This window comes from Sorex araneus, chromosome 2 (genome assembly GCF_027595985.1).
Source record: "Sorex araneus isolate mSorAra2 chromosome 2, mSorAra2.pri, whole genome shotgun sequence".
Lineage (NCBI taxonomy): Eukaryota > Metazoa > Chordata > Mammalia > Eulipotyphla > Soricidae > Sorex > Sorex araneus.
Window position 1 is genome coordinate 12,519,307 of NC_073303.1, and position 14,832 is coordinate 12,534,138.

Below are 14,832 nucleotides of genomic sequence, written 5' to 3' on the forward strand. Positions count from 1 at the left end.
ACAAAGAGTCGAAGGTCTGGTTTGAAGCAGACGGTGATTGCCGGGGAAGGCAGCACCCACGTTGCCCCCCTGCTCTGCTGTAGACACGGGGACTGGGGATTGGTCACCCTGGAGCAGAGCGGGAGTCCCCGCCCGGTGCTTCTGCCGGAAGCTGCGACAGTCCCGCAGGGCCCGGGCTCACACCCGCTGGAACCACTTCAATAGAACCACTGGAGCTACTCAACGCGGGTCGGTCGCCATTCCCTCCTCTGGCCTTCGCTCGGAGCCTCATCCAGTGTGTGGAAAAGCGGTGCTAGTTACTGCCAGCTTGCCCGGCATGTGTCTAAACGATGGTACCCAGAACCCGCCGTCCCGTGGCTTTTGCATAGCAGATACTCACGAAGTATGTGTTCAAGGGCCAGAGAGAACAGCCAGTAAGCCATACTCTTGTTTTGTACGCTGTTGACCCAGATTTGATCCCCAGCACCCCGGAAGGTCACTGTAGCCCACCAGGAGTGATCCCCGAGTGCAGAGCCAGGAGTAAGCCCAGAGCATTGCTGGGCATTGCCCCCAAATAAAAAACAAACATACAAAAAAAAATGTGTTCATTAGCTGATTGAATGGGTAAATAACTGAATGGTGAATATGTGTGTGCATATGATGTGGTCTAACTTTAGAAACCCTGTTCAAGTCTGTAGGCGTTTAGGGCCTTAGCTGTATCCCTCAACCAGCTGAGATCCTATTAATAACCGGGTTGCTCTTTCTCCTGGTACTGAAACTAACTTGGCAGAAACTTCTGTAAGGTGAGAGGAAAATGACTCTGCTCTAGGAGCACTCTAAAATCGTCCTGCTCTTTGGGGATTGCATGAGTTTATCTCTGTTTAGTCAACCTGCAAAAAAAAAAAAGTCAAAGTCAAGGAGATAAATAACTTTTAGCAGACTCCTCTGCAAGTACGGCCAGTTGACATTTTCATTGAGAGCCTAGAAGGTGGGTGTGTTTGGGTGCATCCTCTGGGGCCTGCACTTGGGAAGAGTGGATGTACCGGAAACCACTCCCTGATGTGTGAGGCTGGCTCATGTTTTCTCCTTCCGCTTGTCTCCAAGGAAATGGCGAAGATCCTTAACCATCCCCGGGTCTACGCGTTCCTGCACATCCCGGTCCAGTCCTCCTCTGACTCGGTGCTCATGGACATGAAGAGAGAGTACTGCGTGGCCGACTTCAAGCGTGTGGTGGATTTTCTGAAAGAGAAGTAAGTCTGTTCGTACGTAAGAAAATAGCCATTCTTCTTTTTTTGCTTTCAAAAGCAGGTGGCCCAAAAATGCACTTTCTATACCCACAATTGAAGGCCCTCGAGAGAAGGCGAGACGCTGGGGTTTGCAAAGCCCCCCAGTGTCCAAGGTCCCCCTTCATGTGGTTTCTCCTTCCTCCTCCTCCTGGTCTACCTCCCGTCTCTGCTCTACGCACCGTTAATCAGCGTGAGAGTCCCAGCCGAAGGAAACGTGCACGGGGATCATTTGTATACCTGACCGGGAGAGAAACAGCTTCAGCTCTCTGTAAATATCCCTTGATGTGGCTTTTTGCAGTTGTGAGTTGATTTTGACGTGGACCCGGGCCAAACCACGTCACTGCCTAATAGATAATTTTCCACCAAGCAGTACTTTCCTGAGGAGTCACAGGAACCTCTCCCCTTTTCCATACTGAGTTAGGCCCGGCGCTCCCTTGAAGAATTGTGATTTCTAAGGAGGGTTTGGGGAATCTGTTTTTTGAAAGTTCAAATTGCTGTTGACCAAAATTAAGGCATATTTACACAATCTCAGACATGAATGGTAATTTTGTTTCCACAGAAAACACTTGCAACCCATAATTATGTTCTTCAAAATCCTACTTCTCATCATTACCAAACAGTGAATGCCTTCTGTGCTTAAACAAGGCAGGATATGGGGGGGGCGGGGGGGTGGCCAAGGTCACAGAGACCTTGCTCCAGACAGCCAAGGTCATCCCCTGCCTTCTCAACACTGAGGTCTGCTCTCCCCTCTGGGGGTGACATTTATCTTGGCATATTTGTGGCATGTGTCTTTTCGTAAATTTTTTCCATCATTTTCTTCTCTGTTGTTTTTCTTAATTAAATTACAGCTTTGATTTCCATCTTACTCATAATTATATACTTTGTACCATTTTGTGCCACTGCGTGGATATGATTGCTTTATACAAATTGTTAGCAGCTTTTTTTTTTTGATTAGTCGCTTGCCCTGAAAACACACAGATCTTTTAAAACCTTTTTCTTCTTCCTTCCTGCCATCTCTTCCCTTCCTTCTTCTTTCCTTTCTGTGTCTTTGTCATTTTTTTCCCTCTTCCAGGCATCTTTTAATTACCCTAACCACCAGAAATAGATGTTTCTTGTGCATGCAAACAAATATTGCTAATTGTTCAGAAAATTCAAATCATGATTACGATTAAGTGTACACAGCCTTCCGAATAGAAAACAGAGTAATAGCAAGTCCTTATCATCTCTAATACTTCCTGAGATCTTGAACAGAACTCAGGTCACAAGGAAAGAATAAGGAATTTTATGTTCAATTTCTGTTGTTGGCTCTTTTGCATTTATTCTAGTTTACTGTAGGTAAACTGATCTCATAGTGGACCATCCTTTGGGACGCACTTACACTGGAGAATGGAATGCTCTCAAAATTGCAAATGAGTTGCTTTCCTTGTGAAATTCCTTGCCTCCTGCTTACCAGAGCAGTAGCCACGATTCCTCCCTGTTACACAGGTCTGGCCACGTGCAGACATGAATCCCATTGTCCAGAACGGACGAGAACATTGCCCAGGTACTCAGCGTGATTTGACATGATTCGACATGATACTCAGATATCCAACACGATTCACGGTGGTGAAGGAATCAACACCTCTCCTTTACCTCGGTTTGGGATAACGCTGAGTCAGTGAACTCCCATGGCCACTTCGCTGGGCAAGAACTTCACAAGGAGTTCTATCTAGCCTTTCAAGTTGCGCCAAAAGTCAATGTGCTAAATCCGTTGCATCTTGGACGGTTCCAGCAGCATCTGTGAGCTGTCTACCGGCCAAAAAGATGATGGCATCGAAGCATTTGAAAATAGTCTTTCACCTTCATCTAAAGGCTAAGCTCCTCGAAGTTTCTCTGTATTCTAAGTTGCCACAAAGCATCCATGTACATTTTCGAGAACTATCACAGCTAGCCAGGAGTTTCTAGAGCCAGTTCCTCAATCTAGGTTTCCCCAGTATTTCTAGAAATATCAGAGATTTCTAGAAAAAAATAAGAGGTACCTGGAGAAGACACTCCATCCAGCACTGTTCCTTTCACAGTCCCAAGGTGGCTGCTAGTGGAACTTCAGAGTTAGTCAGTGAGCCTCTTGGGAAGGTTGTTAACTTTCTGTTGTTTCCATGCAGTGTGTGTGTGTGTGTGTGTATGTGTGAAATCACCCTAGCATACAGTGCACCCTTAACTTGTAACTAAGTATTGGAAAATGTGAAAGGGAGCCAATATGTATAGAGCAGATGTAGAAGAAAATTAGAGTTGTCCTTTGTCAGCAAAATAGGAAGACAGAAGAAATAATATTATTATGATTTTGACAACAAGATTCATATGGAGTCTTAAATACTTTTATCGAAGCATACGATTGTATATTTCATCCAGTCAATTCTATAGCCTGTGAAGTGTGAGTACCCCTGCCATGTGCTTTTTATATGATCACTTTGCTCTTCCTGAAAAAGTCCAGGGCTCAACAAGAGAGCCCACAAATCAGTCCAATCATTTATGTCTCTTCCTCTCCTTCTGACTCATTTCGTTCAGCATGATATTCTCCATGTTCATCGATTTGTAAGCAAATTTCATAACTTCATATTTTTGTAATAGCCGCATAATATTCCATGTGTAAATGTACTAAATTTCTTTCGGGATATAAAAAAAAAATACCCATGGACAGTAGAAACAAGGGCCAGGAGGGTTGGTGCACAGTTGGAAGCCTGCCTCAAGTGCTGGGGGAGAAGGCATTTGGGATAGAGAAGGGACCACTACAACAAAGATAATTGGAAATGATCACTCTGGATAAGAACTGTGTGCTGAAAATAGGTAAATGAGAGAGAGACAGAGACAGACAGAGACTGAAAGAGAGACAGAGAGAGAGAGAGCCAAATGGGCTGGAGCACAGACTTTGCTTGCAGACGCCCTGGGTTTGAGTCTCAGCTCTGCATTTGTCCCCTGAGCACTGAGCTGGGAGTGTCGTCTGAGTGCTGAGCCAACCGGCGTCCCTTAGCACTACCACATGACCCAAAAAAACAAAAGAAAAAGGTGGCCTTTCCTCTAGGCCTCCAAAATGGATCCAGCCAGACAGCCAATGAACAATTCATTCTCCACTCTGTTCGACTTTTGTCAGTAAAATATTTTAAGGCATTCCACCCAGATACCTTGTTTATTTTTGCCTATAAAAACGAATACGGCTTTGGTCTAGAGCTAGCACAGTAGTACAGTGGGTCGGGTGCTCGCCTTGCACACAGTCAGCCAAAGTTTGATTCCCTGGCACACCGTCGGGGTCCCCAGATTGCCAGCTGTGATCCCCGATTTCAGAGTCAGGGGTATAAGCCCTGAGCTCCTCCAGATGTGGCCCCGAAAAACCAGAAACCAAAACCAAAACCAAAACCAAAACTAACATAGCTTGTATCCGATAGACGATGCACAGGAGAAGCAGTGAAGTTTCATGGGTTTCATGGAAACCCTCATCTGATTCTAGCATTAAATTCTCTCGTCCAGTATTTATTGATACCTCACACTATATTGTCGTTCCTCGAAAGAGGCTAGTGATGTCAGGCTTTGGGGGGTTGCCAGATACTCATCCACACACGACCTTGACTTTCAGTGTTGTGTTTGCTGCTCTTTTCTGCTCTTTCACACCAACGGGGCCCTTTCCATTCGCATCTATTCTTTGAAACTTTTTTTTTTTTGGCCTTTGAGCCTTTAACAAACGAGAGTCTTATTTTTTTATTTTCCCTCAAGCAGCGTGAGACTTCTCAAATATTCATGTTCCGTATTAGAGTCAAGACATCTTCTAATCAGTTTCCTAACACAATCCAGTCTTTAAAAACAACCTCCAGCACCGGAGACCGACATCTAACTCTGCAAATTCACCTGCAGCTGCAGGCTTCGAAACAAACTCAGCAGGCTTGGGGGGTGCCATGTTTTCCAAGTGGTGGAGGTGAAATCTTTTTAATTAATTTTCTTTACAGTTGAAATTGGCTCTTGTTTTAGCTGGGAGCAATGTAAGCTTCCATATGAGCCAACTTGACGCTGATTCATTATTCTCTTCGGTTGTTTGAAAGTTGGCAGCGATTATCATAACAGCAGCTGGATTGAAGATAACCTAGTAGCGCTGGCACATGTTGAGGCATATGGGAGTTTATTAAATCATGCAACCTTTGCAAAGAAAAGTGTCTAAATTACTTAATATACTAATTTAAAACAGCTGGTCATGAGCAGGCAATCATACGACTTAAATTATTTTATTCAGATTTATTAATCCAATTGGAAAATTAGCTAAGTAATTTGATGTTTTATTTAAATGGGTAAGATGATTTCATAAAATGTACACTGGACTTTGTTAAGGGTATGAAGGAAAACTACGTTGAATAAAAGCCAAGGGGCATAGTTACAGTTTTAGAGATTTGTCTTTTATAATTTTTAATAACTATTTCATGAATGTTAAGACTTTCACTACTTGTCACAATTAACTGTCTGCTCTGTTATTGTCTTAACATGTAGCCAAGATAAAAATGGATAGAAATGTATGCTGCCTAGGTTCAGAGCTATGGTGCAGTAGAGAGCTTGCCTTGAATGCAGCCAACCCAGGTTCAATCCCTGGTACCACCTATGTTTTCTGGACCACTGCCGGAAGTAAGCCCTGAGCATCCCCAGGTGTGACCCCAAAACAAATAACAACAAAAAGAATGACATTTTAATCATTTATATTTATCTCTTCATGAAGTTTGGAAAGTTGCTTCTCAGTGAGGGGATTGACATGTTGGGGGAGATATAATTTGGATTCCCAGGTTCTTAGGTCTATATTAATTGTGGCTTACTCCATTAAAGCGGCTCCAACTTGACATAATCACTGTCCAGTATAATTCTTATCGTCACAATTTTTTAATACGTATTTTTTTAATGAACAACATGGAGCATTCTTTTTGCAAGCCTAAATCTCAATGCTAAATAAGAGAATCTCTGAATCTCCAAATTTACGTAATAAAGTATAAATAAAAGAAATATATGAGAAAGACCTATTGTTGAGATACACTTTAAGAAATAAGTTATATGAGGCCAGAGATTATTAGCAGGTAGGGCGTTTGCCTTGCATACAGCCGATCAAGGTTCGATTCCCAGCACCCCATTTGGAGCCCTAAGTCTGCCTGGAGTGATTCCTGAATGCAGAGCCAGGAGTTAAGCTCTGAGCACAATTGGGTATGGCCTAAAATCAAACTAAAAATTTTTCAAGAAATAAGATCTATATTAAAGACTGAATGTTTATGCAAATTATTTTGTTGGAAGTTCAGTGACACTTAGTTTATGTCTATTAGACCTTAAGCCTGAGAACAAATCTGCCCTCATCCCTGAGTAAATGCGGGTGAATTATTTCATGACCAGATATGACTTTACTTACAAGTTGCATGCACTTAAAATATTTATACCTTACTCTTCTACCTTTATGTTGACTCTTGATACGATGGCATCACAGAGCTCAGAACTTACCATTATCACTTGTGGGTGTGCGGTGTACTTCTGGGATTAATTTGTCTTACTACTGATGGCGGCTGGAGCGAGAGCGCAGCGGGTAGGGTGTTCGCCTTGCACGCGGCAGACCCGGGTTCGATTCCTCTGCCCCTCTTGGAGAGCCTGGCAAGCTACCGAGAGTATCTTGCCCGCATGGCAGAGCCTGGCAAGTTATCCATGGAGTATTTGATATGCCCAAAACAGTAACAATGAGTCTCACAATGGAGACGCTACTGGTGCCCGCTAGAGCAAATCGATGAGCAATGGGATGACAGTGACAGTGACAGTGACTACTGATGAACTATTAAATCTTTCAGGATTGGGATATACACTTACATACCCCTCCCTGAGTTTGCTACAGCCTGAAATTGCCTGGTGTACTGCGCCACAGCCAATAATTAGAGGACACTCTAGGATGAAGGGGGGAAATCTTTTAGTAGAGAGAAAAACTCGAGGGGAAGTGACAGCCTTGCAGAGAAAACTCCATCCTCAGGTCTGTCCTGTGATACTCAGATGTTGAGGGGGCACAGGGCGTGCGAAGCCAGCATCTTTGACAGAACGGTTGCTCTGAGTTACACTTACTTGGTCCAGGCTCTCCTGAGACCTCCTTTTCCGGTCTATCTGTAAGAAAACCGTGTTAACCCACTAACATCGCAGCATGTTCTTCCTGTCAGTGGGCCCAGTCATCTGATCCAAGACCAGCTATGTTCAGTTTGAATGCTGTTCTGTTTTCTGTCCAGTTTCATCTGTAGAAGTTTAGGTACTTAAGTCACTTAAGTTCTGGGGTCACATCCGGCAGTTTTCAGGACTCGCTCCTGACACTTTGCTCAAAGATCACTGTTGGCAGGTTTTGGGGACTATTTGGGATTCCAGGGATTGAATCTGGGATCTGGGCTCTCTTTATGCAAGTCAAGCTCTCTGCCCACTCTGCTATCACTCTGGCCCCATGTAGAACAGATAATCTTACTCTGTATCATAGACAATGCATGACAGCCTTTAGGATGTCAGGGGTCAGGGAACGTCAGGGTTTAAAAGATTTTCTAAAAGCACACAATCGACATATAATAGGACTTGATTTTTCAGCTTCTGGGGAGCAATTTGATGTTTACTTGCATATATGTCCATTTTTACAGTTATTTTCCTTTTTCACTTACCACTCAGATGATAAATGTAGTAAATGCAATGGTCACAACATCCCGAATACTGTTTAATATTGTAAGTTATGAAATCAAGAGGGGAGGGGGGGAGGGGGTCTTTCACACATTTCCCCGAGGATCCGGAGGCCAGTCCTGTGCTATTTGGTCATTTTCTGAGAGCCAGCAGCTCAATCCTGGAACCCAGAGATGCAGTTCTGCTCTGAGCTCCCTCGAGAGCTCATATTTTCAATGTTTTGCATATACTCACTTATTTATCTTCATGGCCCAGGGGTGTTAAGTAATTTTCATGCAGTTAGTGGTAGGACCTCAGTGAAAATTCAGGCCACGGGAATCGGAACCACCACTCCTGTGTGTGCTGCTGTCGGTCCCTTGCATCTCATTCTCAGAGACATGTGGTGGCCTCAGAATATTAAAGAAATACAGTGAAAAATAATGTGTTTTGTATAGGGGGATAAGTCGGGTGTGAGTGTCAAGGATGACGCCTCGTTATCTTCATTCAAGACTTAGTAAAGAGATGGCACCTGTTAAAATGCGGGGAAACAGAAAGGAGGAATTTGCGAGGAAAAGGTTATGTGTTTGTACACCATGTACAAAAAAGTTAATTCACAATAGATCCGGAGCAATAGCACAGCGGGTAGAGCATTTGCCTTGCATGCAGCCGACCTGGGTTCAATTCCTCTGCCCCTCTTGGAGAGTCCGGCAAGGTACCGAAAGTATCTTGCCTGCACAGCAGAGTCTGGCAAGCTATCTGTGGTGTATTCAATATGCCAAAAACAGTAACAAATCTCACTTTGGAGATGTTACTGGTGCCTGCTCGAGCAAATCGATGAACAATGGGATGACAGTGACAGCAACAGTGACACAATATATCAAAGTTCTTGATATTAGACCCAAATCCATAGAATACGTGAAGAGAAACCTAGGCATTCCAGGAGGGTGACGTCAAAGATTTTTCTCAGCGATTCCATTGGCAAAGAAACAGAAGCAAAAAGAAACAAAAGGGACTAAAATGCTTCACACTAAAAAGTTTCTGCACTGTGCAAACAACTGTGGCCAAAACCAAAAAGACCCGGTACTGAACAAGAGAAGATCCTGTCATCTGACAAAGGGCTAATATCCAAGATCTATAAAACACTTGCGACATTCAATAATAAAAATAGAACCCAATCCAAAACCCGAGGAGACGAGTCGAACAGACACTTTCCCAAGATGAAATACAGATGGTCACCAGGCGTATAAAAACCTGCTCATTGTCAGTGATTTTCAGGGAGATGCAGATGAAAATGACAGTGATCAAAATGAGCCATTTTCACTTGCACCAGTAGAAATGGCCTATTTCGAAAGGCTGGAAGCAACCAGTGCTGGCAGGAAGGTGGTGGGAAAAAAGGAACCCTCAGTCACTATCAGTGTGACTGTTTATCTTGTTTAGCCTCTATGGAGAACAGCACGGAGACTTCTCAAATATTAAAAATAGAACTGCCGCGTGATCTCGCAGTTCCACTCCTTGTTATCCCTAGAGTGCAAAATCATTCATTTTAAAAAAATCTGTACAACCCCATGTTCATTGCAACACTACATGCACAAGAACATGGAAGTGGGTAAGGAAGTTGTGATAGCTGTGTTCAGGAGTGTAGTATTTGGCTTCAAGAAAAGATGAGACTTTGGCCACATGCATGCAGTTAGAAGGACTCGTGTCAAGTCAAAAGGAGGAAGACAAATAGTTTATTGTCTCACCAGGAGTATGTAAAGGAACAGAAAGGGAATAGACAGTTCCCTTACAAACCAGCCATAGATTCTGACAGCAGAAGTAACATTTATAACAAGTTAACGAAGATAACAAGTGGGGGTAGGGATGGGGTGTGAATTGAGGTGACTCATGGCAGTGATGGAGAGAGATTCTCACCTTTGTGGTTATGGTGGTGTGAAACACGGCACACCTGAAGTGAACATTTGTGCTGTTTTAAACTAGTTACCTCAATAATTCCTTCCTCCCCTCCCTCCCTTCCTCCTTCCTCCCCTCCCTCCCTCCCTCCCTCCCTCCCTCCCTCCCTCCTTCCTTCCTTCCTTCCTTCCTTCCTTCCTTCCATCCTCCTTCTCTCCTTCCCTCCTTCCCTCCCTCCTTCCTTCCTTCCTTCCTTCCTTCCTTCCTTCCTTCCTTCCTTCCTTCCTTCCTTCCTTCCTCCCTCCCTCCCTCCTCCCTCCCTTCCTTCCTTCCTTTCCTCCCTCCTCCCTCCCTCCCTCCTTCCCTCCTTCCCTCCTTCCCTCCTTCCTTCCTTCCTCCTTCCCTCCTTCCTTCCCTCCTTCCTTCCTTCTTCCTTCCTTCCTTCCTTCCTTCCTTCCTTCCTTCCTTCCTTCCTTCCTTCCTTCCTTCCTTCCTTCCTTCCTTCCTCCTTCTCTCCTTCCCTCCTTCCCTCCGTCCTTCCTTCCTTCCTTCCTTCCTTCCTTCCTTCCTTCCTTCCTTCCTTCCTTCCTTCCTTCCTTCCTTCTTCCCTCCCTTCCTCCCTCCCTCCCTCCCTCCTTCCCTCTCCCCCCTCCCGCTCTCCTTTGTTTCTTCCTTTCATTTATGGGCCATACCCAGCAGTACACAGGGACAACTCCTGCTCAGGGGCCATTCCTGGTGGTTCTTGGGGGACTGTATGTGGTGCCAGTGATCAAAGCAGAGTTGGTCCCTTGCAAGGCAATCATCTTAACCCCTGTGCTATCTCTCTGACCCAGTGAGTAACTTTCTAATTCAAGCTGTGCTGATATCTAAAGCAAGCAAATTGGCAACCCCTGCTCCCCCCCCCAAAAAAAAAAATCAGGCAAAAATCCTAACACCTAGATTCAGTGAAAACAATTGTGTTTGCCAGAAGGAAAGGAGAGGGTATAGAAAGAATGGGCAGAGGGGTCTTTGGGTGACAGGAATGATATTATACATGCATAGAGTGTGAAGCTAAACTTTTGAAATCTTGTAATATTGTAAACCAATGATAACTCAATAAAAATTACTTTCTACAAGGGGAAAGAAAGATTTCCTTATCCTCCAGGATGCCATTCTCCTCTGCATTCACTACCATATTACTCCGCTTCAATCAATTTACATTACTTGTCATTATCCAGTATATTTTTTTAGTGTGCTATTCTCGGAGAGTCTGGCAAGGTACCCAGAGTATCCCGCCCGCATGGTAGAGCCTGGCAAGCTTCAGGTGGTGTATTCGATATGCCGAAAACAGTAACAACAAGTCTCACAATGGAGATGTTACTGGTGCCCGCTCGAGCACATCGATGAACAACGGGACGACAGTGCTACTATTCTGTTAAATTCAACATTTAAAATCACACATGGCTTCTCCTGAACATTGAAGATATCTTTCCATGACCAGTAAGGCCCCTCCTCTTTCAACAGCAGTTTCTTAATGACGTCTGTTACAAACGCACATGAGAAAGTGCTGTGCTCACGGTGGTTACCTGTTGCAGAACCAGTACCCTCCCCATATAGCCCACCCGTGTTTCCGAAGCTGTAGTGGAACTGGCCTCATTCCTGCTTCCTTCTTGCTCCCAGCCAGCTCTATTACATGTCCAGCCTTCGTTTCCGGTCCCTTCACTGCTGTGGCCCAACGGGTCAGCCACGGATTTGCTGCTCTCGCCTCTTCCCTCCTTCCCTCCTTGTCGTCACCTTCTGAGGGTCGGCATTGAATCGAGGACCTCCTGTCCTCACTGAAAACCAGAGAGGAGTCAGGGGAGGCTGCCTTGTACCGTGCGGGCCACTCGGATTCTCCTGCTCACCTTCGCAGCGCTGTCTGGGAGATGCTGAACCCGGCCGGCCTCGAGACTTGGGGCGGTGCCGGGTCACGCAGCCCAGGGGTGCTTTTCAAGATCGGATCTCACATTCTTTATGTCTGGCTGATTGGGGGTCTGTCAGGCAGGCCGGAAGGCAACCTCTGTGAGCTAATTCTTGTTCCAGAGAGCCCACATTTTGGGGTGCATGGTGGGGCTGGTTCCCAGGTGCTTTTCTCCAGGTGTGTCTGCTCCAGGTTTGTTCCAGGGGACCAGGCAGGTGCATCAGGTCACCCCTGAGGATTCTCAGAGAGCGGGCCCAGGGCTGCCAAACACCCCGTGGTGCACGCAACACACGGGGACCTCCAGGACCACTCCTGGAGATGTTTGGGAAGCTGGGTAGTTCCGGGGACCACTCTGGGGCTGAGTGTATGCAAGGCACATGCCCCTGTGTTATCTTTCCAGCCCACGAGCCTACATTTTGAATGTATTCAACTAATAGTTATTTTCTTTGCTATATAATATGAGAAAAAAATTGTAATCCTTGATAACTAGGGACTGACACTCTGCAGTCATGATTAGTATTCTTCAGATACTCATAGCCACAGTATTTTAGAGTAAAGCCTAGCATTAACTGATGGGACCGGGGTGGGGGAGGGGGGCATGTGTACTATAGACTTTTCATGATCCAGAAAGAGAAACTGGGAGTGTGGCTCAAATGGTAGAGCCTCCCTGCCCTGTGCCAGGCCCTGAGCACTGCAAGGCCCCGAGCACCACCAGGGGTGGCCCCTGATAAGTAAAGGAGGAAATACTGAAAGCTGGTCTTACCAAAAGTCCAACCTACTTTTAGACCATTAACTCTATATATTTAATTTTACCAATGACAGAATAAAGTCACCACTAGGGAGATTAGATTAACTGGACTATAATACCTTCACCTAGGTGTATTTGTGCGAGTAATATTATAACTTATCTTCTGTGTGACAAGGAAAGAAACAGAGTCATCACATAAAAAAAAAAGTAGAATTGTTTCCTGAGTCGTGGAGACAAGGCCCAGGCCTGTGTGCCCTCTCTTTGCGGTGGCCGTTGTATCGGGGATATTGAACCTTCATATCTTAGCCCCTAGAAGCAACTTAAACTGCATCTATCCAGTTTGCTTCGAAGACTGGGGGTGGCAGGTCAGGGCCAAAGAAGGGTACATATCTCTGCCTTTTCTATACTTCCTGGAAGTTCCATCCATCACTTCTGATTTGATTCAATCCAGTCAGAACCAGGCACGTGTTTGGTCTTAGCTGCGACAAGACTCACCCGTGCACGGTCCCTTCGAGTGACCTCCTGCCTCTAGAAAACCAGCCGCTCTCTTGATTCCGGGACTTGACAGGGGAAGCCCCGCGAGAATTCCCTGCTCAGTCGCTCCCATCTGGCCGTCAGAGATGGAACCCCCAGGCATGTGCTCTGCCTCTGAGCCAGGTCCTCGGCTTCAGGTGTTGGGTAACATTGGGTTGTCCTTGATCCTCCCACAGGGAGCTTAGATTTATTGAGTTACTCCCACAACAGTGCTCCTGAGGCACACCCAATTCCACCCATCAGGCACCAGTCATCCTATATTGCTTTATCCTTTCTTCGGCTGGTAATCCATTTAACCAATCGTAGTAAATTTTCTTCTTCTAGCAATGTCCTTTTTGTATCGACACAAGAAGGCAGTTGATGTTATGCTTTTGTAACATGGAAGTTAATTGACTCCAAATAATTTTTTTCTCCTGGGAATCCATTATATTTACCTGCCTTAAGCCTCAGTTTCCCTTCCTTCCTAACATCCCCAAAAGGAGGGTCCTGATGAAGGGACTAGATAGACCCAGGTCAAGCTGTAAGCTACTCTGGCATGCCATCGAAAGGACATAAGCTAACAACTCCGTGCTGCCCAGGGATGGATTTTTCCTCTCTGCCCTGTTTTTCTGCACGGAAATTGGCGGCAGCAGCAATATCCACATGGCGAGAGCCACCTTCTAAGACTCCTAACCCAGAGGTATACGGTTTTTATAGTTTATAGCTCACAGGCAACCATGGGAAGTGGGCGTTACCGGCACGCCCTTGGCCCAGATAAATCCGGAGCTGCTGAGCGCAAAAAGGGACCCTCTGCTCCTAAAGACTTTGATTCCAGAGGTCTTCTACCCCATTTTGGCATCCAGAGCGGCTTCCTACGGCAATGCACTGGGACTGTGAGCTGTGCTATGCAATTTCGGGCAGAATTTTTCCCTGGACTTTATAAAGAAATTCAAAACCGCGCGGCTGCTACCGAGGCCGTGCGACTTAACATCTCTTAATTGTCAGCAATGTGAAACGGTTCCTTTTTAGCAGGTCTGACTTTGGGGGGAAACTCCAAACAATAGCAGTGAGTTTTTTTGTTGAAATATTAAAGGTAATCAAAGTAGCAGCCATTTCTCTAGACTGTAAACTAAGCCATAGCCCCATGCCGGCCAAGAAGAGGAAATATCCCTCTTTCCCAGTTGTTTCCCATTTTCAGGGAGAAACAGGCGTGGCATCCACCATATTACGAGGCACGGGAAGGGGGATGAGAAAAAAAAATGGGAAAAGGAAAAAAAAGAGTTTTGTACTTGGAGCAGTGGGACTGCGTATCTCTTCATTCTAGCAATGGAATACTAATTATCAAATGCTTCCTTGGTAGTTGGGCTGTCTTTCTTGGGGGGAAACTCCAACAACAATAGTGAGTTTTGTGTTGAAATATGGAATGTAATCAGGGTAAAGAGAAAATGAAGTGAAATTCATCAGTTACGCAGTTGGGGGTGGGGGGTGGGGGTGGGAGGTATACTGGGGTCTTTGGTGGTGGAATATGGGCACTGGTGAAGGGATGGGTGTTTGAATATTGCATAACTGAGACATAAGCCTGAGAACTTTGTAACTTTCCACATGGTGATTCAATAAAATAAAATAAAAATAAAGAAAGCATACAAGCTAAGCGTCATAAGTATAAGTTAAGAGCACGGTCGTGGAACAAACTCTGTCATGACCCAGAAAGAAGTAACCGAATAAGGACCCTGCTGGGGTTAGGAAAGACTAACCTGGCCTGAGGACTCTGGTCTGGAATATGAGTGAGATGTCCCCAGGAAGAGCCAACCTTTAAG

The 14,832-nt window shown here is 45.3% G+C and overlaps 1 protein-coding gene across 2 annotated transcripts in view; it reads left to right on the plus strand.

Moving 5' to 3' along the window:
• The window catches only part of CDKAL1 (CDK5 regulatory subunit associated protein 1 like 1), a 658,282-nt gene that overhangs the window by 438,043 nt on the left and 205,407 nt on the right, over positions 1-14,832 (plus strand). For both annotated transcript variants that reach the window (XM_055128799.1, XM_055128800.1), the window contains exon 11: positions 1,084-1,229. In XM_055128799.1, coding sequence (XP_054984774.1) covers positions 1,084-1,229 — 146 coding nt within the window. The remainder of the gene's footprint in view (positions 1-1,083; positions 1,230-14,832) is intronic.